The 26,292-nt window shown below is 37.1% G+C and overlaps 1 protein-coding gene across 9 annotated transcripts in view; it reads left to right on the top strand.

Annotated features, from left to right (window-relative positions):
• Nucleotides 1-25,433, top strand: part of RBPJ (recombination signal binding protein for immunoglobulin kappa J region) — a 194,151-nt gene extending 168,718 nt beyond the window's left edge. For 8 of the 9 annotated variants that reach the window (XM_081046057.1, XM_081046054.1, XM_081046053.1 and 5 more), the window contains 8 exons: nucleotides 5,536-5,701; nucleotides 10,074-10,248; nucleotides 13,790-13,927; nucleotides 14,083-14,195; nucleotides 19,224-19,364; nucleotides 20,394-20,549; nucleotides 20,921-21,024; nucleotides 21,179-25,429. In XM_081046057.1, the coding sequence (XP_080902183.1) occupies nucleotides 5,536-5,701; nucleotides 10,074-10,248; nucleotides 13,790-13,927; nucleotides 14,083-14,195; nucleotides 19,224-19,364; nucleotides 20,394-20,549; nucleotides 20,921-21,024; nucleotides 21,179-21,494 (1,309 nt within the window). In that variant the 3' untranslated portion in view covers nucleotides 21,495-25,429. Of the gene's footprint in view, nucleotides 1-5,535; nucleotides 5,702-10,073; nucleotides 10,249-13,789; nucleotides 13,928-14,082; nucleotides 14,196-19,223; nucleotides 19,365-20,393; nucleotides 20,550-20,920; nucleotides 21,025-21,178 lie in introns of all 9 variants that reach the window. The other variant, XM_081046055.1, reaches the window with a different exon arrangement.
• Nucleotides 25,434-26,292: the final 859 nt, after the last annotated feature.

Raw genomic sequence — 26,292 nt, 5'->3', positions numbered from 1 at the left:
GTTTGCCCATCCTGAAGGGATTAACGAACCAACCCATTCCTGTCTATCAGATCTGCCCCTTTGAGGAGCCAGAAGGGATTTGCGGTTATCTAACCTCCAGCTGTATTCTCATGTCTGTCCTGCAGTGAAGGAGACATTCCAGGACCTGGAATTTCAGGATATGGCTGCTTTTTTGTTTCTTCCACCAGGGACCCCCCCCCCCCCCCCCCCCCGTCTACCTACCTAGCAACGTACTAACTATCCTGTCTCATTAACTTTGCCTAGGATTATCCCTTTTACCATTAGCTGAATGAGACTGGGCTGGATCTAATGGAAATATTAGGCATGTGTGTATTGTATCGCTACCAACTTGAGCAGTGCAGCTTCTCTTTCTCTGGATTTTTGAGGGTGCATTTTAGTACAATTGGATTCATTCATTAACTCATTTATTCTTTATTTCTGATGACCTATTAGATGTCAGGTACTATGCAAAAGGATCTTTACTGTTAATTTTAAAAGTCACCATGTCATTTAATACTATGGTGGATAACAAGCCCAGTGGAGATAACAGAAGAGCTACTCAAAAAATTACTTCTAAGTCCAGATAAGATTCCTGTGTATTAGTCACTGTTAAAAATACATGAATACGAAGCTATAGTGGCTTTCAAGTTAAAATAGGTAATTTAAGGGTTCTCTCTTATTGTAATTGCCTTTACTTTCAGTATCTGTTTTTTGGCCTGGCCAGTCTAAAATACCAATCAAAAGAAAGTTGGAAGTATCTAAGCTTCTAGCCTTCAAAGACTGAAGAAAAAATGATGGAAAGACTAGTGTAACTACTTTCTATATTTTGACATATTTATATTAAAGTCTCTTAGAGTGCCCAAGTATTAGTTTTACAAAAAAGGTGGAAACCTATTAAAATTACTTGATTTTTAAAAAGTATTAGTAATAAGGGAATGTTCACGCAGTCCAGCCTCCTGGATGACTGGCAAGGCCTGTTTCTGCGGGAGGTCTGGTCCCTTCCTCAGGGGTGGGGTGTGCAGTGGAAAGAGGCAGGTGGGCCCTCTTTCTTGTTGATCAGGCCTTTCTGAAAAGCTGCTAAGGCATAAGGCGTGAGGTAACTTGGGGACACGACTACAGTTTCCTTAGCATATAAAATAACTCCAGTGAATGGTGGTAGAAATATGTGGTCAGGGAATTTTATCCTAAAATTATAGATTGTCTTGATACTAACTTTTGTGCCTAATAACAAATATTTATTTGCTTAGCACATCCGGTATCCCGTTTACGTTAGTGGTTAGTTTTACTTTTTGATTAAAGGAGGTCTTTCCAGGGTGAAAAATAAACTTTCAAAAAGATTATTTTGTCCAGAGGAAAATTTTCGTTAAAGAAATGGACATGCCATTTGACATACTAACTAACATCCCTTCAACTTTGTCAAGGGAAGTAATTAAGCAGAAGTGAAAGAGATACGATGCTGTTGGGACACCAGTAAGGCCATTTAAATAGAACTGTGAGAATGTGTGTTACGGTAACTGGTGTGCAAACAGTTTGGTTCTTTTGCTTTTGAATGAAATCATCATCAAAGGGTAATGAGTCTGCAGAGGTAGTCAGATAATGTAAATGATGGTTTTGGGTTTTATCTAACCTAGCTAATTTTATATATTGGGTTAAATAAAAAGGCCTTTTTGAATCTGTAAGGTATTTTCCAGACCTCATCTCAGGATTTGAGGAAAAAGGTGTTAAATCATTCTTTGAAAATAAAGACAGACTGTTTGAACTAGAAAAGGAATAAAATCATACATATGTGCACATTGCCACCAAGTGGCCAAAAAAAGCATTGTTTGGCATAGTTGCTTAAATACAGCTACTGGGAAACATTAGAAAATACAGACGCAATGTTTCATAGGATATCCTTTTATAACAGCTGTTAAACACTGTAACCTGGCCTCTTAATGGTCACACTTTTCACTCACTATGTGTTGGGAATGTATTGACCAACTGTCCAAAAACAGCTAATGAATCAAATTTTCATTTCTACAGACTTCAGTCATAATATCATAAAAGCATGTGTTCAAAAAAGGGAAGAATACAGACAAAAGAAAGGAAATTAAAGAGAATGGGGATGAGAAAAAAGGCCACCTAATTAACAGAAGAAAAAATTAAAAATACATCTTTATAATGAGGTGTGAAACAGAATAATTTTTTAATTTGGACAGTTGATTCATTAGCTGTTTTTTGGGGGTAGCAATATTGGGATTTTAAAATACGACTTCATCATATTATAGAAATAATCAGTGTTTAGATTATTGGATTTGCTGCTTTCTTGCATCACAACTGTTTTGAATAGTTGTAGAGTTGATAAAAAGAGGCTAGCTCAGAGGCAATTAAAGAGTCTTTTTATTATTTATTACATGACTGGAAGAACATTTTCAATATAGAACCTTGGTCAGTGTTCTGAGTGACCAATTTGAGACCTTTTCATGGCATTTTATCCTGGTACTCTTGAGAGAACCAGCACTACCCAGACTTTTACAGTTTTCACCCTCTTTATATTTTTCATATGTGAAATGAAAGTACCTTTTATGATAACTTGTGGAGGTTTCCCTACTGTGTTTGGTACGCTGAACTAAAGCATAGCTCTCTGAATTTTATAGCTGGTATACCAGTTTACTAAGGAGTCGTAATATCCGTGTTCAATAAAATACTAATAGGAGACAAGTTTCCAAAATTGATGTCTTCCCAGCCACCTGAGAGCCTGCCAGCTAGGTGTTTGAGTCTGTGCCATGATAAGCATTGGGTAGCTCCCAGCACTGGAGGCCAGAAAGCTCCCTGGTGTAGACTTGAATTGAGCCAACCTCAGAACGAGCCCAGCCAATCCGGGCATCCCTCCAAACTTGGAGTGACTTGGAGCTGAGCCCACTGCCTCAGCTGTGACCTCTGTGTCCGTGGCCACACCGAGAGTGTGTGGGCACGAAAGCTGCTCTAATGGGTTAGATAAACATGAGAAGACTCCGGAGGCTGCACTCCTCACTCAGCCTGACCCCTCGGGGCCTGCTCGGTCTACTTTCCCATTACCCCTGGTGTCGTTCTCCCCTCTTCCTCCTCCTCTTCTCTTGTCCCGCCACCCTGGTCTGTTGTGTCCCCTCTGCTTGGTGTGGTCCTCCCTACTTTGGGTCCATTGCACTTGCTCTCCCTCTGCTGCAGCGCTCTCACCCCCAGTTACCACGGCTTTAGGTTGTGACTCAAGCTCTCCCTGGCCACTGGGTCTTTGACATTTTAAATAACCCTCCCCTGCTTTATTTTTTTTCAGTACTTTTTTATTTTTTCAGTACTTATCACCAGCTAGCAGAATATATACATTATGTTACTCATTTATCTTTTTTTTTAATTGTCTCTTAGAGTGTGACGCATCAGAACAGGAATTTTTTCTTTTTTTAAATTACTGTATTTCCAGTGCCTGAGATAGACTAGGAATGTAGTAAATAATTTGGTGAGTTAATGAATATTAAATAAATCTGACTCACTTGTAAATTACATGTAAATTGCTTCTAAAGTAGTCTTTAAAAGTTGAACAAAAAGAAGGTGCCATCATGTATTTTGATTCAATTCAGTCAGTATTGTACATGGTAGGCACCCAGCAGGAAGCAAACAAGTAGGTATTACTCCCTGTAGGAAGGCCCCAGCGCCCAGCCTGGGCTGTGGTGCGCGCGCGCGCGCGCGCACACACACCCACACACACACACACACACACACAGAGGCATGTGTACTTTTTTTTTAAGTCTGCATTTTGTTGGCTTGCAAAGTGTTAAAAAGAACAAAAAAGTGGCCAAATTTTAAAACTAGGAATTCATATAAAATTTCATTTCAAGCATCTATTGAACAATCGAAGGGTGTGACCAATGCTAGAGCCACATGCCTGCAGCTCAGCAGTGTTTGTGAGTGGGTGTGTGTACTCACGGGCCTGCCATTCCTCATGGTTTGCTTATCATCGGAGTTACACACCAGTGGCAAATTATTACTGCATTTAAGCTCTTGTTTTTCTGACAGTGGGCTTAAAAGGATTAAGAAAAAATTTCCTATACTCATAACTATACAAAAAGTGGAAATTACCATAGGGCTTTGTGTTTTAAGAAAGAAGGGAAGCAACCTACTTCTTTTGGTCATTAGAAGGATATTCCTGTTATTTATTGTACATGTGGTTCACCCATTTATATTCCACCTGGCTACTGTTTGAGTTTACTTGGCTACTGTTGGAGTAAGTACTTGAGTTTCAGGCCCATTGATGAGACATGGTGTAAGTGTTGTAAAGTATGTACAGATCAGTGTGTATAATTGAGCAAAAGAAAATTATACCCTACATAAGGACTGGGTTGACGGTCTACGCTATGTGAAATATGAGGCTTGAGTTCAGCTGTGAAATAGGTATGTTTTAATTGCTAAACAGATTATAAGGAAGTAGTCCAGGTGGGAAGTTTGTGAGGGCAGGTTTTTGGTAATTAGCAAAACAAACCTATTGGTAGTCTAGGAGTTAAAAGGACATAGTGTATTATTCTTTCAGTCATCCACGTGATGGGTATAAGATTTTATATAAAGCATAGTAATTCAGTGTTCCATTTTGCTTTTAATTCTGTTTAGCTTTATTACTATTTTGAAAGTTTCTGCTTTGGGCATTGCTCTAATTCTATTTTCCGAGTGAATTACCCAATAAAGTATAATATTTTGTAATAATAACGTCTTTCGTTAATAATATATCATTTTGAGTAGTCCTCATTTAGTAATTGTATATTCTGTGGTGGTATATCATGTTTTGTAACATGTTAGAGTACATTGGATTTGCTGAACTCTAATAGTTAAGAACTCTGAGCTATTTGAAAATGTAAAGAGCAATTCCCTGCTCTAAAAATTATTTAATCTAACTGAATGCATCACTGCAGTACAGATGAACCTTACCTGAACAGATGTGGCTTTGTGGAAGTCTCGGTTTCTGTGCCATTGATGTGATTATTTGCATTATAGAAGGCTTCACCAAAATGGTTTCCTTCGGAGCTTAATGCAGTTCAATGTGATTTTTTTTTTAAACTTAATTATTGTAGGTAAGCTTTATTTTGGTTCTTTGAAATGCAGTCTCAGTCAACAATCTGCTTTTTAAAAAAAAATAAATTTTATTGGGGGAATATTGGGGAACAGTATGTTTCTCCAGGGCCCATCAGCTCCAAGTCCAGTTGCCGTTTTCAGACTTTAGTTGCAGGGGGCACAGCCCAACAACCCATGCGGGAATTGAACCAGCAACCTTGTTATTGAGAGCTCTCATTCTAAGCAACTGAGCTAACAGCCGCCCCTCCGGAAGCTCAGGGGCAGCTCATTGTCTTCAGTCTAGTTGTGGAGGGCGCAGCTCACTGACCCATCTGGGAATCGAACCGGCAACCCTGTTCAGAGCTTGCACTCTAAACAACTGAGCCATCCAGACGCCCCTCAGTATGATTTTATATTCTTCTGTTCAAGGCAAGGAAATGGTTTCTTGAATCTCATTGCATTATTTTTGTTATATTTCAGGTTTTTTTGCCCTCCTCCTTGTGTGTATCTTATGGGCAGTGGATGGAAGAAAAAAAAAGAACAAATGGAGCGCGATGGTTGTTCTGAACAAGAGTCTCAACCATGTGCATTTATTGGAATAGGCAATAGTGACCAAGAAATGCAGCAGTTGAACTTGGAAGGAAAGGTAAAGTAAGGCTAGATTGGTTCCCATACAGGGCACCGTAGTACCAAAATGTAGTTTCTTTATTTGTTTTTGTGGTGGTAAATCCCCCCACCCCCGGCCATGGCTATTGGTAGCAATTTTTTGAATATATAAATCAGAACCAGAAATAAACTTCTCAGATATCTGTGGTCTAGTCATGATGCATGGAGCTCGAGCTGTCAGCATCTAATGGTGGTAACACAGTCAGCTTCGTCCTCAGCGGGCTGCAGTTTTAGCAGATTCCACTGGAAGTAATAAATTTAGAGGGCAAACGCTCATTTGTCTGATGGGCGCATAATGCTCAAAGAACAATGAAAATACATAGTTCAGTAATATTTTGCTATATTCTCTTAGTCTTAGTCTTATACCAGATGCAAAGTGATATAGATAAATTCTTAGAAGCATTTACTTGGGTTGTAAAGATCATAAATGTTACCTGCCCTCTGTGTGGAGTACAATGATGTTATAGATAAGAACAGCCACAGCTGGCTTTACTCAAACCTTTAGGGATTTTCTTTAATTAATTTGCTAGGGAATGAAATTTATGAATTCGTTTTACTAATTGTATTTTATACATTTAGAAAGTAGTGTTTCAAAATAGTTCTTTATTGACTTAGCATTTAACTATTTTGTTTTCCCTTGATATTAAAATTGGAAAAATGGTTAGTTCTGATCTCATTGACCACATGAATGTCTTTTAAAATAGTCCATAAAAAGCTGTTTCATCATTCAGTAACTCTTTATTGAATATCTTCGTGTTTGCTGTGTTGTAGTTGGCTCTAGGGGAGGGGTTAGAGGGTAACTTTGAAGGTGGTGAGTTAGGGGATTTGTACTCTCAAATTCAGTTTTAGTCATTTTACAGATAATGAGTGCTAGGAAGCCTTAATGTCAACCTTCTTCAGATTTGAGTATTTTTATGGCATTTGTATCTTTATAATAATTATCAGTAAGACTAGTCAACTATGTATTTCAAATTAGGTTTGCGATAAAACTTATTACAATAAAGGTTGTTTCACCTCTAAGAAAAGAGAGCTGTCAAAAGTATTTCTGTATTATGACCCTTGAGCCAAAGAATATAAAGGATATATTTAAGTGGTGGGTTGATCTGGTAGGCCTTAGCCATGTGTCATCTGTTTCCCTGTTCTACAGAGAGTTGCCGGGTTATACATCTCGACGCTTGGTACAATGAATGAATAGTTAGGTCACATGGGTAGTGAGAAGCCAGGATTCTAGCACTCAGTGTGCATAAAACTGTTACCTGAACGTCACTGCTCGCTTTAACCAGTTCCGGCTTTCAGCAGTTTTTAAGGGAAGTGGTACCAAACAGATACGTCCCCTTTCCTAGCGTCACGGCGTAGTATATCTTGCTTCAACTTCTGTCTTTTCTCCAAGCCCGAAATTTGCAGAAGAGGAAAAGAATATCTGAGAGCTTGAGCATTATACGTATTTTAAAAACCTACTAATAGGGTAGTACAATGGCTATAAGCTAAAATTATATGTTAATATGCAGTTTGAACGAAATGCTGTTAGAGAAGTCTATATGAAGTTAGACTTGTTGAGACAGCAGAAGCCATTCCAGGCGGAAAGAACAACGTAGTCATGTGCTTGGGGCATAAAGGCATCAGTGGATGGGGCCCAGGTAGGCAAAGGTGGCCCGGGAACGGGGACGCTGAGCTTCGGAAAGAGCATTTGACCTCGTCTCAGTCAACCTCCATTCATTTAAGATACTGATATTTTCTTTCAACTGTTCATTGAATGGTACAATTCCTCATTATTGAAAAGGAAGGAATATTTATTTTACTTGACTGGGTGTTTGTATTTATTTCAATATTCATTGAAACAAAGCTCTAGTATATGTAGCCCTTGTTTTTATAAAGGTCATGGCATTTGACCATATTTTGGAGCTGAGATTTCATTTAATGGTGTTTGTTAAATACTCGTTTCCTCAGTTTTACATAGTTGGAAATAGGTAAGCTATACAACATATGAATTATTTACCTAATTAGAACACTTGTGTTTTTCTTATTTTTAAAATTGTATTCCTTATACCTCTCTTGCTGCCTTTGTTTTCTGTAATTCAAATTGTACAATTTAAATATTTCCAGAATACTTTTGTAGCATTAGATCTGGTAATTTTCATTTCAGGGTAAATGTTTTAGTTGTTTTTAAGTTAAATTCTTCATTTATAGAAAGATTTTTTTATATGCCATTTTTTAGGATTTTGTTAGCTGATTTAGCCTTTTGGTATGATGAAGCAAATGTAACTATAGTTTTTATTTACTTTTTTAAAGTCATAGTACCTTTTTTTGTCAGTGACTTCTACCCCCTCCCCCCCTTTTTAATGGAATTTGACTAGTTTGTGTCAATGGCCTTACATAGTTATTTTTGTAATAATAGTTACAATAAAATTATCTCAGGTATAGTTTATATATATATATATATATAGATTCAAATTGCTCACTTGTATGTAGGGGTATATTTCCTTCCTTTCCAAGGAGATATGTGTTTGCTTTTTCCAAACAAAATAAAGCCCTTTGTGTATAGGTACACCCATCTCTGCTCTTTATTACTTTCCTGTTTCCCAAGCTATCTTACTTTTGCTAGATTTCATTATTTTCTCTTTTCTGATATTGACCACATCCTGTGATGTTAACACTCATATTAGTGATCTTAACATTTTTAAAATTTCCCATTTGAATGTAATTGCCTTTTTTTAGATACGTATTTAACTTTCCAAGTATTTACCCACGGCTCCTGCCACAGCATCTCTGAGTACCTGGAAGTCCTTGGGTGAAAGGATCCATGTGAATGCAAAGTACTATTGTTTCCATTTTTCTTATTACTAAGATTAGCTTTATCTCACTTTGTCTTCTGCAGAACAAAGTCTCAAAGCTTTTACCACACTTTTGGATTTATAAAAATTTAATTGAGTGTAAATAGTCAAGGTGACACGTAAATTTTCTTATATAACTTTGAAATAATAAACTATGAAAGGAAATAAATGAAATAAACTATGGCATTATTTTTATTCTACTAAAATTGCCTGTGAATAAAATTTAAAGATTAAAACCCTAGAGCACATTAGCTTATTTCTTAAAAGAGTGACATTTGCCCTGCTTTTTAAAAGAAAACACACAGCAGAGGTAGTCACAGAGACTTGTTTAGCCTAATTTTTTAATAAAGTATATAATTCAGATAATTTAAATACTTAAGCTGTGCTTGAGCATCATTTATCCAGTATGGAAAAGGAGATCAATAATTTAGTCTCTTCCCTAATTCAGAGATCAGGGGAATAGGAAAGATTTTAGAATTATCATGTGTGTTGGGAATAGTAGCCTTTTGAAGTATCTTTGCTGTTTGAGAGTGCTGGAACTCTTTAATACTATATTTTTAATTACCAGAGTTTATTTTCTAGCAAACTGACACAATTCTGTGTTTAGCTTTCCTAAAGAGTCCTTTAAAATATTCTCACATGAGCCCTTTCTGGCATAAGGTGTTTTATAGTCATCCAGTTAGTTTTCCTTAGACTTACAGGTGGTTATTCTAGTGTTCACATTGTATGCATTATTTTGGGAAGGACCACTGCTAAAAGTTTTTACATCATTTGATTGAATCCTGATAGCTTTATGTTTTTTTTTTTTTTTTTAAAGATTTTATTGGGGAAAGGGAACAGGACTTTATTGGGGAACAGTGTGTACTTCCAGGCCTTTTTTCCAAGTCAAGTTGTTTTCCTTTCAGTCTTAGTTGTGGAGGGTGCCGTTCAGCTTCAAGTTGTTGTCCTTTCAGTCTTAGTTGTGGAGGACACAGCTCAGCTCCAGGTCCAGTTGCCGTTTTCTAGTTGCAGGGGGTGCAGCCCACCATCCCTTGCGGGAGTCGAACCGGCAACCTTGTGGTTGAGAGCCCACCGGCCCATGTGGGAATTGAACCGGCAGCCTACGGAGTTAGGAGCACGGAGCTCTAACCGCCTGAGCCACCGGGCCGGCCCTATTTATGTTTTCTTTACAGAAAGACAGATTTTTTTTAACTGTAAAATTCAGTTGTTTTATATTACCACTGTAATACTGATAATTTTGTGATAGAGATGTAGAGCTATGTAAAGTCAGAAAAGATGATTTTAAAGAAGTCTTTTAGGGAGGGTGAGATGGATCACAATGTTAGTATTGTATAGACTTGCTAAGGGAGACTGTACTTTGTCTTCAGAGATTAATTTCTGTAATTTTTATAGTTGGTTTCATCAACTGTTCATTTAAATTATTGCATTGAAGTCTGATCAAACCTAGCCGTGGCCATACTGAGTCATAGGTACGTAACCAACAAGGTTTTGTGCTGTTAAAACTGTCCTCTTCTTTCGCAGAACTATTGCACGGCCAAAACGTTGTACATATCCGACTCGGACAAGAGAAAGCACTTCATGCTGTCTGTGAAGATGTTCTACGGCAACAGTGACGACATCGGTGTGTTCCTCAGCAAGCGGATAAAAGTCATCTCCAAGCCTTCCAAAAAGAAGCAGTCATTGAAAAATGCTGACTGTATGTGTACTTCCGTTTTCTTTCCTGTCCCCACCTCCCGCCAGGAATTAATAAGATAAATTCAACTAGTTTTTAAATTAAAAATTATCTTTTCATAGGTAATTTGTTCTTTATTCATATTTTTGTGGCCCTCACTTTATCTGAAAAGATCACGTTCATTTATTATTACTGCTTTATTGTCTTTTTTTTTTTTGAAAATGGACACTACCTGGTCTAGGGAAGTGGTTCTCATCTAATAGTTGGTTCTTCACTGCTCTCTGAAGACATTTGGAAAAATGGGCGATTTTTTTTCCTTTTGCTGTCACGGCGACTGGAGGGAGTGATATTCGCCTGGAGTGTCTTAGGCCCAGACAGTTCCCATTGCACAAAGAATGGGTTCACCAAGAAGGTCAAAAGCACCTCTCTGAGAAACAGCGTTATTATATCAAATGGGCTGTGGAAGGCTGTCCTGAGAATCTAAACAAAACTTTTAACGTGGTTGCTCTGGCAGAGACTGCTATCTCATCAGCAGACATCAGATTACCAAAGACAAAAGCTATCTGTTTGGATTAAACATATTAACCCCTACACCCATTTTTATATTAACTTTTTATTATGAAAACTTTCAAACTTACATAAAAGGGACAGAGCGATTTAAGACCATCTACCTGGCCTTAACCGATTTTCACCAGTTCTGTTTCATTGTCTCCATCATCACCAGCACCTCTTCTTCCACCTGCTGCTGGAATATTTTAATGTAAATCTCAGGCATCCTATCTTTCAGCCGCCATTTCTTCAATAGTGACTCTCTGACAGATAACTTTCTTTTTAAACAACGTTACCACCTAACAAAGTTGACAGTAGTTCTTTGATGCCGTCTAACAACCAATCCATGTGCATATTTGTCACATTGTCTCAGAAATGCCATTTTACAGTGGTGTTTTTCTTAACTGTTGATTCGTTCAAAACCGGATCCAAATAAGGTCCATACATTTTAATCTGTCATAGTTTCTTCTCTCTCCTTCCAACCTTTTATTTCTTCCTTGTCATTTATTTGTTGAAGAATATGGGTCATTTTTTTCCTGTGGAATTTCCATATTTTGGTTTTGGCTGATTATATGTTCCTCTGTCTCATATTTTACATAAACTGATGGTAGACCTAAAGACATTTATTTTAGAATTAGCTGGTCCTATATATGTCCATTTCTATCAAATTAGAACTCATAATTCCTGATTATCCCACTTCTTGTCATCTTAAGATTGACTATAGTAAAATGAGCTGTTGACCTGATCTACCCATTATAGAGTTTCTCAGCAACCTTTAATTTAATGGTTTTAGTAGTCCCTGATGATGGCTGCTTAAATCACATATTTCCTCAAGGGCTGCAAAATGGTGACTTACTCATTCTTTTATTCATAACTTCTGCATTTGTTAACTGTTTGCCTCAAATGTAGTTTGTAGAGAAAAAGCAGGATAAATGCCTATTTCCTAATTTGCAGAATAAACAATAACATTCTTTGAAGGGGACCAGTGAGCTTTAGAATTTTTGTTTTGTTTGCTCTTATTTTATTTTGCTTTATTATGAACTTATGCATTCATAATTTTGAATGGTTTTTAGTCTACTCAGTCATTGTTATTTTTTTATTATGGAAGGTTTTAAACGTACTGAAGTAGACAGTTGCATAATGAAATGAAACCTCCTGTGATCTTCTAACTTCAACTAATCTCAACTTCAGGCCAATCTTTATTCTTCATTCGGTACCCCTCCCCGATCCGCACTTTTCTCTGCCCTAGTTTGACACAAATCCAAGACATCATACCATCTGTAAATATTCCTATGTATCTCTGAAAGAAAGGGTCTCTTGTTTTCTAATACAAGCACAATAGTGTGATCACGTGAAAACAATCATGTAATAAAATAACTATAAAAAGAAATAATTTCATCAAATACCTAATCAGTGTTAAAATTTTCAGTTGTCTAAAATACCATTTTTTAGCCCTTTGTTTGAATCAAAATTTATATAAGGTCCAATAGATACTACAATATATATTGTGTTGACATGTTTTTTTATCTGTTAATTCCGTGTCCATCTCCCCCCCTCATTACCTCCCTCTATGTAATTTATTTATTCAAGAGACTGAGTCGTTTGGCCATGAGAGATTTTCACATACTGGATTTTGCCCATTTCATTTCCTTGGTGTATGTAGTGCATGTATTTTCATTAAATTGGTGGTGTCAAAGAAAAACAGCCTGACACTAGTTAAAGGTGGTAAAGACAGATTTTATTCAGTACTATTGCAGTAGAGAAAAGAGACTTCATTGTACAACTGAGTTCAATTCCAAATACAACAAGGACAAACGGGGATTTATAGGCAAAGAGCTGAGTAAGGGGCGGGGTGGGGGGCAGTGGATGGAAAATTACTGAGAGTGGACATTTAGGGTAGGGGGCTTTTTGACAAACTAGTCTAACAAAATTCTTTTAAAGGCAGGCAAAGGAGGGTGGTGGTGGTGAGAACTTCATTAGATAACAAGAGTGGGAGGATGGCTTAGCAAGATTCTTGCAGTAACCAGGCTGCTGACAAGGCCCACGGAAGAAGCCTGGTTGAGAAAAGGGCTCAGGAGCCTGTCTAAAGTTTGGTCGAGCAGAGGGTCTTTGTCAGTAGTCAGTTTAGAGGCTTAATCAGATTTAAGTTTGTTATTCTTTGGTTCTATTTTTTGTTGCTTGAGGGCAAAGCTCACTTCATGGTGAAGTGTTCTTGCATCCGGAGGCATATAATGTCATGTATTTAGGCTATTTCTAATTCAAATTACAGGATTTTAATTAACCTCTTTAACTTTGTATTTCTATGAACTCTAAGTTTCTTGATGGCAGAGAACATATTTTACTTTCAGAATGTTTTCCTGCTTACGTAGATGTTGTATTTTCAAGAAATTTCATGCAATTCTATATATACTGTAAGGTATTTAGAAGAAATCAAAATCTAAAAAGATAATAATACCCAGAGGCAGTTGTCATCAACTTTGATAAACATCCTTCTAGACGCCTCTGTGAATAATGTTCCACAGAATTGGATGTGAGCACATTGAGACATGCGTGCAATTACATAAAAATACATACATTTATTTACCTATTGGAACCAAGGTATACCGAGTGCTTTATAGTCTGCTTTTCCATTCAGTGATATTCCAGGAAGATAGATATTTTCTCATCACTGCATTTGGATACACAATTTAGATAGGTGAATGATGTTCTTTATTTAATCAGTTTCCACTGTTGGACATTTAATATTTTAAAAATAATTTCCCTTTAATGAACAGCACTTCATTAAACACTATGTAGCTCTCATTGAAAGAGGATTTTGATGGGCATATTTTATATCTTTAGCCTGACATTAATGAGAATTACCTTGACTTTGGGGGAGGTATCATTTGTATTCTTTGGAGAATTAAACCATTTGTTAAATTATAATAAAAAATAAGTATAACTTGCCAAGTACAGATTCCTTCTTTCTCCCCATCCCTTCCAATCACATAAACAGAAGCTGTTTTTTTCTTTGCAGTATGCATTGCCTCCGGAACAAAGGTGGCTCTGTTTAATCGACTTCGATCCCAGACAGTCAGTACCAGATACTTGCATGTAGAAGGAGGTAATTTCCATGCCAGTTCTCAGCAGTGGGGAGCATTTTACATTCATCTCTGTGAGTATAAAAATGTGCATTTGACATTTTTGGTGTGAAATTGTCAAATTCTTGTTGGTAATAAGACATACCAGTACATTGTTTTGTTGTTTTCCTGAGCATATTAATGAATTCTAAAAGATAATAATTGGATCTCTTTTTCTATTCCACTGCAGTGGATGATGATGAATCAGAAGGAGAAGAATTCACGGTTCGCGATGGCTACATCCATTATGGACAGACGGTCAAACTTGTGTGTTCAGTTACCGGCATGGCACTCCCGAGATTGGTATGGCTCCACTTTCGCTGTAGTAATATGTGTTCTAAAACTTAAGGAAACAGAAAAGCCACAACATTGAAATGTAAAAATACACCTCAATTTAAAAAGAGATATTTTTTATTTTAATTTTTAAAAAGATTTTTAATTTAAAATACCAGTAATCACTGCTATTTATAATTGACAGTTGTACCCTACCTTATTTAAAAAATGCTTTAAGGCAGTTACCCAGTTTCTATGAATGCATTCTTAATGACTTCCTGTTGTACTATTTCTAATAAGTTTTGGTGGTGATTTTCCCTTTTGGTGGTTGTATATCTGAACATGTTCGATAGAGGGCACTATAAAATTACATTATGATTTCTTAATGCAGATACACTGTATTCATTGTTTAAGGTACCTCTGCATCCCAGCATAGGACCAAGTTTTCAAAAGCACAGAAAGTCTTACTTCTTTACAAATACAAGCATAATTTTTACTACTTTACTCTCCCACAAGAAGCTAGATTTATAAAAAAAATAAATAAAATTGGTATTTCTTACTCTGGGAGAGAGAGACATAATGTTTAGAGCTTTTTTTTTTTTTTAACTAGGAAGATCATGAAACTAAAAACTGCTTTTCTTAGCAAAATGAAAACAAAAGCCCTTTATATTACCTCCCCCATAATTCCCCTCCTTTTCTGAAACAGAATACAATTTAGTTGTATTAAAGATGGAGGGGACTTAATGAGTAAGTTTGATTCAAGGTCAGGTTGCGGGGGGTTGGGTGAATGGAAGAACATTTAGTATGACTATTCCAGAATATACTTTATATTTATCTCTTTGGTGAAATATTTCATTGGCTTGTACTTTCTGGGACTATTACAGCAGGGAGGGGCTAGATTGATCCAAGAAAATTCATTTCTTTTTATTGTTTTTGTTTTATTTTTTCCATGTCATGGTTGTACAAGGTGACCTTATTTCCAGTTTCAACTTAATAAGCTAAAATATGTGTAGTAATATTAATTTATAAAACCTTGAAACTGAGACAAATTCTAATAAAAAGGGTAAAGGTAGGAAAAGAAGAGTGTAAAAAAAGGAAAGGCACAAACAAACAAAAACAAATGAGCATTTACTCAAAAGTTTTCCTCATTCACTAGATGTCACTCTAAAGGATAATGTTTATTTGCTCTGGCATTAAATGCTTATACCACAGAAGCACAATTCAGAGGCTCCTGCCTCTGATCAGCAATGGCTTATATATGGACCACTTGTAGGAGACAGACTCAGATGTTAAAAGTGTTTTCACTTACATTTTCATATAAAGTACCAACAGTCTGCCTTGCTTGAAAGTCATATTTAATTGAATATTTTCAACACTCAAAACTATGCAGCTTTGACTGTAAAAATGTTGCAGTAAGAAAACTGCCTTAGGAAAAGTTGCAGTGCCATTATTAACATACTGGTAAATAGGTCTTTCTAGAAGGTCTATGACTGAGGAATCCGTTTCCTCAAAAGTCATAGACAGACTTTAGGTAGCCGGCACTACTTCCCTCCCTACTGCACTTTCATTTACATGCAGCTTTCAGGGAAGGCATATTTTCCAGAGGAGGCATTCTGTAGCTTTCATATACTTTTAAGAAAGATAATACTGCCTTAATATCTCAAAGTTGCTTTTAATGCTTTTTAGAATATCAACTTTATTGGAGGTCTTTGCTTGGAAAATACTGTCCCCCTGAGACCAAGTTCCAATAGGATAAATGTCCTAATGAGAAGTTCTGTTTAGGCTACTCTCAAATGGAAACAGGCACGTTCTGGGTAGGTCTAGCCACTAACAAGAAAACACCAGTTAGCCATTTATCCCATATCCTCAAAGCTGTCAGATACTCCAAGGTTTGGGGACATCTAAAATCTGTTAGACAAGCTCATCAGTGACATGAACTCAGCCAACAATTACTGGGCATTTACCAGGCAGAATGCTAGGACTACGAATAAGATATGTTTATGTTTCCTGTCCTTAAGGGCTGTATCCAGTTTACTTCAGAAAATATGGTAAATACTGTACCAGCAATCTACAGAGCTAGCAGAGAGGAGAGATAGCTGGTTGGAGCAACCCTTGAGAGCTTAAATTATAATGTTCGTACTACCTGGTTTCTCAGATTCCTTCCTCTTAGTGATAATTAGAAATGATCAAAGCAAGTTTTTGAGGCCAAATAGTAGTGGATGTCTTCGGTTTCTTTGTTGATAAGAGCTAGGTCATTCAGCAGTGTCTATGTTCAAACAATTATGGGGAATAAAATTAAACAAAATATGGCCCATGTTTTCAATGTGCTTATTATTACTAGCTAGTGGAGAAACAGTGGGGTATACAAACAACAAGAGACAAATCTGACTTTTATGTGGTGAGAGAAGCATGAGTGAGTGCTTATAGACTTACTGGAAGCTGTAGACTTAACATCATTCAAAAATTAGTTATTTCTGTAAAATCCTCATTCAATTTAAATATAGCTTTGAAACTTTAGCATTGAATGGAAACATTTTGCTTAAATTTAGTCTTACAGACTATCATAGAAGTTATAATTGCTCAAAGTGTACTGACTCCCTTTAAACTCAAAAATTAGTGGGGGTATAGTAGAATGACAAATATTCTAACTAATAAAATGCAGAGCTGAAAATGTGTAAATATGAAGAATGTTAACTTAAAGATTGGGACTTTTACACTTGTGGCTTAGCTGTAGAAAAATCCTTGAATGTAGGTGAGTCAGGTGTGAATCAAGTGATCAAAGTCAATAATATGACCTAATTTAATAGCACTGTTCTCTATATATTTATTCACTTAATTCTCACAAAACTCTTGAGAGTTACTATGAAGGCTGTTCATTGTGGAGCAGAGTATTAGAGCCCTTGCATGCAGACATGCGTTATACAAATAGTCTGGAACCTTCTTCGTGCCTGGTGAGCGACACACACTTCCTGTCCTCATTTTCATGCTTACATTTTGATAAGGAGATAGACAAAAATCAGTTAAAGAAATAACCACATAATATATTAAAAGGTTAATATAAGTGATAGAAAGAGATAGAGAATTGGGAACAGGTTTTACAGAAATCAAAAAACTCTGAGACCAGAATGAAGTTGGGGAACCACAAACTGGGTAAGGAGCATTTCAGGCAGACAGAATGAGTGCGTAACTTAAGACAGGGATGTTGGAGGGCTAGTAAGGAAGCCATTGCAGCGAGATCTGAGGGAGTGATGGAAGGGGTAAGTGGCAGGAAATTAAGCTTTAAGGTTAGCTGTGGGCAACGTCTTGTACAGTTCCTCTCTGTGTTTTTCTAAGGGCTTTATATTACATATGTATGATAGGAGGCCGCCAGAGGGTTTTAAACAGGGAATGATGGTTGATTTATGTTTAGAAGGATAACTCTGGTTTTTCTATGGAGAACATAGGGGTGTAGTAGTAGAAGCAGAGAGACAGGCAGTTGAACTCTTGTCATAATTCAAGCAAGAGTTGATGATGGCATCTTAGGTTAGGATTGTAGTGCAGGGTGATGAAAGGTGACTGGTTTATTTGAAAGCAGACCTAACAGTATTTGTGGACAGATTAAGATGATTGGGTGTAAGAAAGCAAGGCGTCAGGGATGACTCCAACTAAGGTTTTTGGATCGAGTGAACAGTGGCACCATTTACTGAGCTGGCAGTTGAGGGAGATTCACGTTTAGGAGGAAATCAAAAATGCTGTTTTTGCTTAAGATTGAGATAGTCTACTAGACATCTTAAGTGGAACTGCTAACTAGGTAGTTAAATATACAAGTTGAGTGCTGGAGAGGATAGGGCTGGAGATAGAAATTTAGGAGTTGCTAGCCTCTATACAGTACTGAAAGTGTAGAGTATGGAGAGGAGCAAAGGTCAGAGGACTTGGCTCTGGGGTGCTGTAAAGGCCCTAAAAGGAGAATGCCTGTGTCACGGGCTTCTGAGGAAGCTAGTGAGATGAGGACAGAGAACTGCCCGTGGGGTTTATGTGTCTGTGAGTCCTTCCTTGGTGGCCTGGACAAGAACAGTTGTAGTGGAGACTGAGGCAAGGCTGAGAGATTTTAGTAGATTGGATGGTGAGGAAGAAGAGTTTTCTATAAAGGAGAAAAGATAAATGAGGTGGTGAGATAGGGGCCCAGGGACATGTAGTCAAGGAAGGGTTTTCTTTTGATTTTAGATGAGAAATAGTTCTAACATGTTTGTACGCTGTTAGGAGTGGTCTTCATAATCAGCAAACACTTAGTGATTAGCATCTGTGTGTCAAATGACATCTAAGGTTTGATAGGATTATCTTCCAGATATCCATGCGTGTTTTCTGGAATATTTGGATTATAAATTTGTAGAGTATAATGGAGAGTTCAGCCTGGGCAGGCAGCCAGCTGTGGAATCATATTCTGGTCCTTCAGCTACTAACCAGCTGATTTTGAGAAACTTACTTGACCTTTCTGAGCCCATTTCTAATCTGCAAAATGATACCTATTTTAGGTTTTCAAAAATATATATGTAAGTATCGCGTAAATGGACTACACTGTGCTACACCCAAGTTAGCCTTTAGAGATTGTTTTCCCTTCGGTGTTGGATTATTTGTCGTTGTATTTGATTGGAAAGGTCACCTGAACTTGCTCCTCAAAAGAGAGACCAACAGGATTAACATCAGCTGGGAACTCGTTAATGCAGAGTCTGAGGCCCCACATGACATCTGTAGGATCAGAACCAACCGATGAATTTTTAACAAGAACCCTGGTGATTTGTATGCACATTAAAATTTGAAAAGCCCTTATCTAGAACACAAGTGCCTACCTGTCCTGTTTTTCAGGTGTTCATGGAAGAAGGTCAGTTTCCACATTCTAACATGTTTGAGATCTAAAAGTATTTTTTAGCCTTATTGTTTGAGAATGTGTTTGTATGTGTAGGTATCTGACAAACAACAAACGTATTACTGTATAGCTTATTCTCCCTGTGTACTCTTGACAGCATACATAATGAAAACTCTCCGTGTGATGACCTTCTCTTTTTTAATTGTTGAAATTAGATAATTAGGAAAGTTGATAAGCAGACCGCATTGCTGGACGCGGATGATCCTGTGTCACAGCTCCACAAATGTGCATTTTACCTTAAGGATACAGAAAGAATGTACTTGTGCCTTTCTCAAGAAAGAATAATCCAATTTCAGGTATGGTTTTAAATTATTGGTGAAATCTAAAATGTGCAAACTGATAGATTAATAGCATGCAGAAACATGGAACTCTTGTTTAATGTCAGTTGTGTGCAAATACATGAAGCTGTGTTCAGATATTTATCTCACGTCCAGAGGTCCTCAGGCACGCCAATCTTCCTACCTCGGGAAAGAACTCAAAATTTGAAAACGTTCTCAGAGAAACAGTTACCATCTAGTTCTGGGATGAAAAAGACCCTCCAATTATCCAAAAGTGATTTTGAGTATTCGGAGAATCCCCGAAAGTTGTGTGCACGCATTGTGTATAGATACACACATATTTCGGGGGGGTGTTCGTAATTCTCATCAGATTTATATTGGGGTCTTCCAAGATAGTAATGATGACATGGTTCAAAAGCTAATTTTTAACTACACCTACTCAGAAGGCTTTCATGAGGACATTTATGACGGGCAGATGATTTAATAGGAGTTACACTTTCATGGGAAATGCATTTGTAGACACCTGAGACCTGTTCCCGAGAGATGTTCACAAACAGCCGATCTGCTCAGCCGAGCTTTGAGGGATTGGGCTAGGTGTCTTTAGGTGGGGGTGGGGGTTTCGGTTCACATCCGGGTCTCTCCTTCAGAAAGTGCTTACTTTTCTAGCTGCTTTCTAAGGAGACGCTGTGATTCTTGCTTTCTTAGGGATCCCTACAGAGTTTTAAACCGCTATTTACATCACAGATACTGGACTTTTATTTTCAAAATTATACAGGTACTGGTGTTCTTTTAAATGGTTATTCTGAAAGGTACTATTAGTTATTTAGTATGTCACTGAACTATTTCCTATTATAATAAAAACTGCTGTGTGTAAGGTTGTCGTGTTAATATTCTGTTTGTGCTGATTTAGGGATTGGCAAAGGACCATACTTGGGAAGTTGATACATTTTTACCAAATTCTTTCCATGTTAATTCATGAGTGTTACTTGTTAAAACTGTCTTATAGTGCATGTAAAACTCAATTTCTAAACATTCTTTCTTTGTAAGGCCACTCCATGCCCAAAAGAACCAAATAAAGAGATGATAAATGATGGGGCTTCCTGGACAATCATTAGCACAGATAAGGCAGAGTATACCTTCTACGAGGGGATGGGCCCCGTCCTAGCCCCTGTCACACCTGTGCCTGTCGTAGAAAGTCTTCAGGTGAGACTACTTACAGCTTGACTTTTACCTCTTTGTAACTTTTCTCAGCTCTGAGTTGGCATAATGTTATTTCAGAATAATTTTGATTTTTTTCCAAATCTGGTGATTTGAGGGTTTTGTAATACATCATTTGTTGATTGGAAAAAAAAAATAGGAGCATACTTTTATGCAAGAAAATTTAAAGTTAAAACTGACTTTTTGTTATGTTGAGATGTTTTTAGCACACTTTGTCTTTATAATCATGTCATTTAAAAGAAGAATTTAATGATCTACTTTTTTGCAAATGATAATTGAATGAGAAACTAATCTGCATACTTTAATGAGAAATGAAAAGCTTTCTCAACGTTGTTCTGATTTTCTGTGACTTGCAGTTGAATGGCGGTGGGGACGTAGCAATGCTTGAACTTACAGGACAGAATTTCACTCCAAATTTACGAGTGTGGTTTGGGGATGTAGAAGCTGAAACTATGTACAGGTACTTGATAAAACTTTTTACATCATCCAGAGTTTTTGGCGGGAGTGGGTACATGCGATTCTTTCCTGATACCGATAATATATTAAGCAACCTAGTTCTAAGTTTCTGTTCTAAAATTTGCCTTGCTTTTCAGTGATTTCTGTTTCCTCCTCAGATGTGGAGAGAGCATGCTCTGTGTTGTCCCAGACATTTCTGCATTCCGAGAAGGTTGGAGATGGGTCCGGCAGCCAGTCCAGGTTCCAGTAACTTTGGTCCGAAATGATGGAATCATTTATTCCACCAGCCTTACCTTCACCTACACACCAGAACCAGGGCCACGGCCACACTGCAGTGCAGCAGGAGCAATCCTTCGAGCCAATTCAAGCCAAGTGCCCCCTAATGAATCAAACACAAACAGCGAGGGAAGTTACACAAGTGTCAGCACAAATTCAACCAGTGTCACATCGTCTACAGCAACAGTGGTGTCCTAACCACCGTCTTGTTGCTAGGACTTACACTGACTTTGAGTGCTGCAAAATGTTGACAAAAAAGAGAGGAAAAAAAGGAACAATCTTTGGTGGTTTCTTGGGAAAACTTTTCATACCAGGCCAGGTTATATTATTCAAAAACCCCATTACCCACAAGTGCTGATTTGAAGTTCAGAAGCCACAGTAAAACAAAACAAAGCATCAAAATGTACAAACTATTGGAAATCGATTCTCTTCAGCTGTTATTTTTGGTTGGGCTTTGTTTGGTTTTGTTTAAATGGGCAAGAAATAGAGCTGTGGCTGGAATAAAAGTTAATCAAATCTAACATAGTTTTTATGGACCAAGGAACTTGTATAAGCTTTAGTAAAAGGTACATTTTCGCCACACCTTTTTTTATATCACCATATATAGCACATCTTTGTTACCAAATAGGTTGTTTTTCTCCCCGCCCCCCCCTGAGCTTTTGTTCTTAATTCATTCAGGTTCCAAGCCTGACCATGCTGTTTAATCTAATTACCATACCCTTCTAGGATTTTTTGGTCTAAGGCTGGAACTGTTCTTTTTATTTTTTATTTTTTTTTAAAGCTAAAGTCTTATGACTTTTCATAAGTTGAAATTGTCTTGATTTCAGCAAATCAAATCTTGTAAAGGCCTGCATACTTTTTTTTTTAAAGATTATATGAAGTCTGTGCAAAAGCTTTAAAAAAATGCCTCTGCCTTGCCTGCGATACGTGTAATGTACATTAACTTAGTCTCTGTTCTCAGACACTTGGCAGTTATTTCCATGTTGTTTTTTTTTTAAAAAATGTATTTATAGTGGTGAGTCAAGCGATTCTAACATTTACATGAAATTAAATGTGGCCATTTAGTCATTAATGAGTTAATGGCACAGCCTGTGTTGGTATTTGAAGTACTCTCCCCCCTTTTCCCACACATAAATGTATCCACATGTTCCAGGGTTTGTTCAGGTTTTTTCCCTTCCTGACCTTGTACATAACTTGTATTATGTGTAAGTTAAACATTTTATTTTGAATTTGTAATGTTCCCAGTGATTTCATTTAGTAGGGTGTTTTCTGCCTCGTTAGCATATGACACAAAAATATCATAGAAGTATTTGCTACCAGTTGGTAGATGGTGCCCGTATTGTATAATGAGGAAAATCTCAGCAAAAGCATGTTTTTATTTACTTTTTTTTTTTTTTTTGGTAGCCTAGGCCAAGACATCATTGTAACCTTAAAACAAGATGCTCTTATTAGATGGTCAACTAAAATAGCTGGAAACAGTACTTTAGAAGCAGATAGTTGTGAGATTATACAAATGCAAATGTAACTTATCTTTCCATTTCTTTCCCTGCCTTTGTTTGGTCTTCCCTTCCCCAGTACTGAGCGTCTCCAGAAATGTCTCCTACTCAGAAAATACTTCTTTTCCGTTCAATTAAGATTTGGTTGCATTCAGGGTTGTGTGTTGGCCTTGCATGCTAAGCTCGCCCGTTTCACATTGCTTCCATTCCCACACTTTGGTTATGCCTTTGTTCGGTTTCTTAGAAACTACAGCAGACTCATCGGGCTACATAATGTTATAGGATTCAGTCTTGTAATACAATCATACTTCTTAGAGTAAAAACTACCTCTAGATTGTGGTAAGCTTTTACTGTCCCATAAAACAGGAGCCACAAGTACCTTATGAATGCAAAACTGTAACTTCCTGCAGTGTTTCCATACCATACCTTGTCTTTCTGGTGTCCTGGGCTATTTGGAAGTTTCAATTGGTAGACTTTTTAAACATCATTGTTAGTAGCATTTTTTTTTCAGCTTTGCTATCTTCATCACTCATATTTTTGCTCAGACTTTGCCATTGTAAATACAATTCCTAACATCTTTAAATCGCTTTTTCCTCAATTTTCAAGGGGGAAGTCATTTGTAAAACACATTAGTGGTTGAATCAAAGTTATTGTGGTTTTCTCTTACTGTAAGCCTTTTTAATTACTCACAGGCTGCATTATACTATATATAGCCTTCTTTCTTCAAACCTGCTGCAGTCACTAGCTTCTCTCTTGTAAGCTAATCCAGCCTCACACTTTCGATCTGTTTCACTGATCAAGGGCAGAATTCATTGTGGCCTTATCTTTCTTTGTGTTAACTGTTTACTGGCTATTTCTTACAAACTTGCTTAATTCTGAGTAGTATTTATTCTTCTCTCTGTTGAGTCATACAAGAAGCCTTTACACAGTGCTTTTTGTTCAGAGTGTGGAAATGTTTTTAGTGCTGCTTTATTTTTAATGGGCCACAAGTTCCTTCCACTTCCCAGGTTTGGCATTTAGTTACAGAATTATATTAAATTAACTGATAACAGATGAGATGCTTTTGAAGAACAAACTATTCCTTACCCAGCTTTGCAGCACAAAATTTTTCAAGTTTATGGCTTTATTAAAATGATCCTTTTTTTCACTGTTTAAATATAGCTTATCTTGACTCTGTTTCTTCGAATAAGATAATTGAAATATTAAACTGTAAACTCTTTCCCTGTTTGTTTTTCTGAAAAGTCCAAGAATGTACTTATAAAAGCATTCCTCCCTGCTATTTTTTTGCCGTCTGCATACCATAAACTAAAGACTGAAATGATTTGTCCATTGTAGCTTGTGGTTTCATCAGTTGTTCTTTTAACAGCTGCTTAAAAATAATTTTTTTTAATGGATTTGTAGATCATTTTCAGCCTGTCGTTTATAGGAGCCTTGTCCTCCAGTTATAGCAGCAGATGGCGCCTCCCCCAATGGCTGCATCATTAGAGAGGCTGGTCATTTCCCTCGTAAAGACTCCTAGAATCATACCCGTGACAGTTCAAGTATAGTACACTTGAGGTCTTGTTTGGTTTAGTTCCGTTTTAGACATGTACCTTACTTACGCTGTCAGGATTCTGTGCAGTTTCAAAAATGTGCATAGAAGCTGAGTCTGTGATCTAATGTTTTTAATAGTTCCATTGACTTGATCTCAGAGATTGGGGAGGCAAGCTAAATGCTTTAAATGCAAAACGCCTTTTTTATTTTGAGGAACTTCAGAGTTGAACACTAGTGTAATATTTACCCTGCTGCTGACTCGTCTTGACCTGTGGCGACTCAAGGCATCGTCATCTGTACATTAAGTCATGAAATATCTGTCACTCTTACTGCACAGACCTATTTGCAGTTATAGCTGGTTAGTTTTTGTTTGTTTTTCTAAGGAAACTGGTACCATCTGTGCCCTCACAGATCATTTCCAATGCAGTTTTTGAGAACTAAACTAACTAGTCATGTTTCACTAGGTAGCCCTGGCGGGGAGGGGCGTTGGTGTTCCTTTCTGAAGCAAAATGCTATTCAATTATTAACCAAGTTACTTTTGATTTCAAAAGCAGCTGTGTTTCTGATGAGTACTGAACAAATGTGTGTAATTTTCTGTGCCAGACTTTTGACTTTGTTTTCGAGCACTGTAATGTAGGACGGATGGTAAAAACAGTAATATATTAGGGTTTCTATTTAACCCTTTCAGGACTGAACTGTATCTCCTTGTATTAATTTCTCCCTGTGTTGTGATAAATGTTTGCCAGCATTCAGTACTATGTTGGCCCAGGTGTAGGTTTATGTGCTCATTTTTAGCTTATTTCTTGTACCTTGCAGCATGCTCTACACATTCAGTCCTTAAGGGGTTTATTTTACAAACTGTGCGCCTGTAAGGTTTGTTAGCAATAAGATAGAAAATTGAGCAAGTTTATACCATAATTTTGTAGAAAAAAATGAATCTGCTCAGTTCCATATTTCATCCATGAGAAACCTGCAATAGGGGCAGTTTCAAGGAATAAATAAAAAGGAAATGTAAACCATTGTAAAAGTCTTCTTTTGGATGTGCCTGATGCATGTATATCATCTTTGATTTCAGAATACATCATAAAGATAAAATTAAATTCCATATTACAGTTTGTGTATTTACAACCTTACCTTGCTATCCGCATCGCATCAAAGTGATAGCTGTGCTCCCTTGCTTTTCAATGCTTTTAACTACCGTTTCCCCGAAAATAAGCCCCAGTTAAGATCGTCAGCCAGATGGGCGCATTTAGTATGTTATGACAATGTTCCAGAAGATGACATGACTGTATTTGAATAAATGTAGATTGCTGTACATGAAAAAATAAGACATTCCCTGAAAATACAACCTAATGCGTCTTTTGGAGCAAAAGTTAATATAAGACCTGGTCTTATTTTCTGGGAAACACGGTATGGAGTGCTTTAATGAGATTTTTGGCCCCTCCCTTGTAAGTAGGGAAATGGCTTTGTCAGTCAAGGGGTGTCTCTCCCAATTCAGGAACATTTCAAGCAAATCTCAACAAAATCTGAGAATATTATTTGTTAACAGCTTGCTTTTCCAGTATAGGGTTGTCATTTGGTCTGGTGTACAAAAGAACTTAGAATGGTTTATGCTATTTGGTGGGGGCTCCTAATTGGAGAGAGAGCACACTTTGTTTCATAGGGAAACAGCAAAAGGGGGAAGTTATGTATTTTTAAAATCATAGTTCATTTCTTATCTGACCTATCCCAAAATAAAAGTGTATAAGTGAAGTTAATCAGGATTTTGCTAAAGACATCTTGCTCTAAAAATAGTAATTGTTAAATAAATAAGAAACAATTTAGCTGAAATTTGAACTGGGAGGCTTTTAAAGGCTAAGATTGGGAGGGGTTACTGGCTTAGAATTTAGAAGAGAATAATAAACTTGTACCCCTTGCAGTATCTAGCCCACGGTCACTTTCCAAGCAATCTTGTGAAAGATCCATAA

Source organism: Rhinolophus hipposideros, assembly GCF_964194185.1.
Source record: "Rhinolophus hipposideros genome assembly, chromosome: 1".
NCBI lineage: Eukaryota > Metazoa > Chordata > Mammalia > Chiroptera > Rhinolophidae > Rhinolophus > Rhinolophus hipposideros.
The sequence above is the reverse complement of the archived record's forward strand: the minus strand, read 5'-3'. Positions and strand labels throughout refer to the sequence as shown.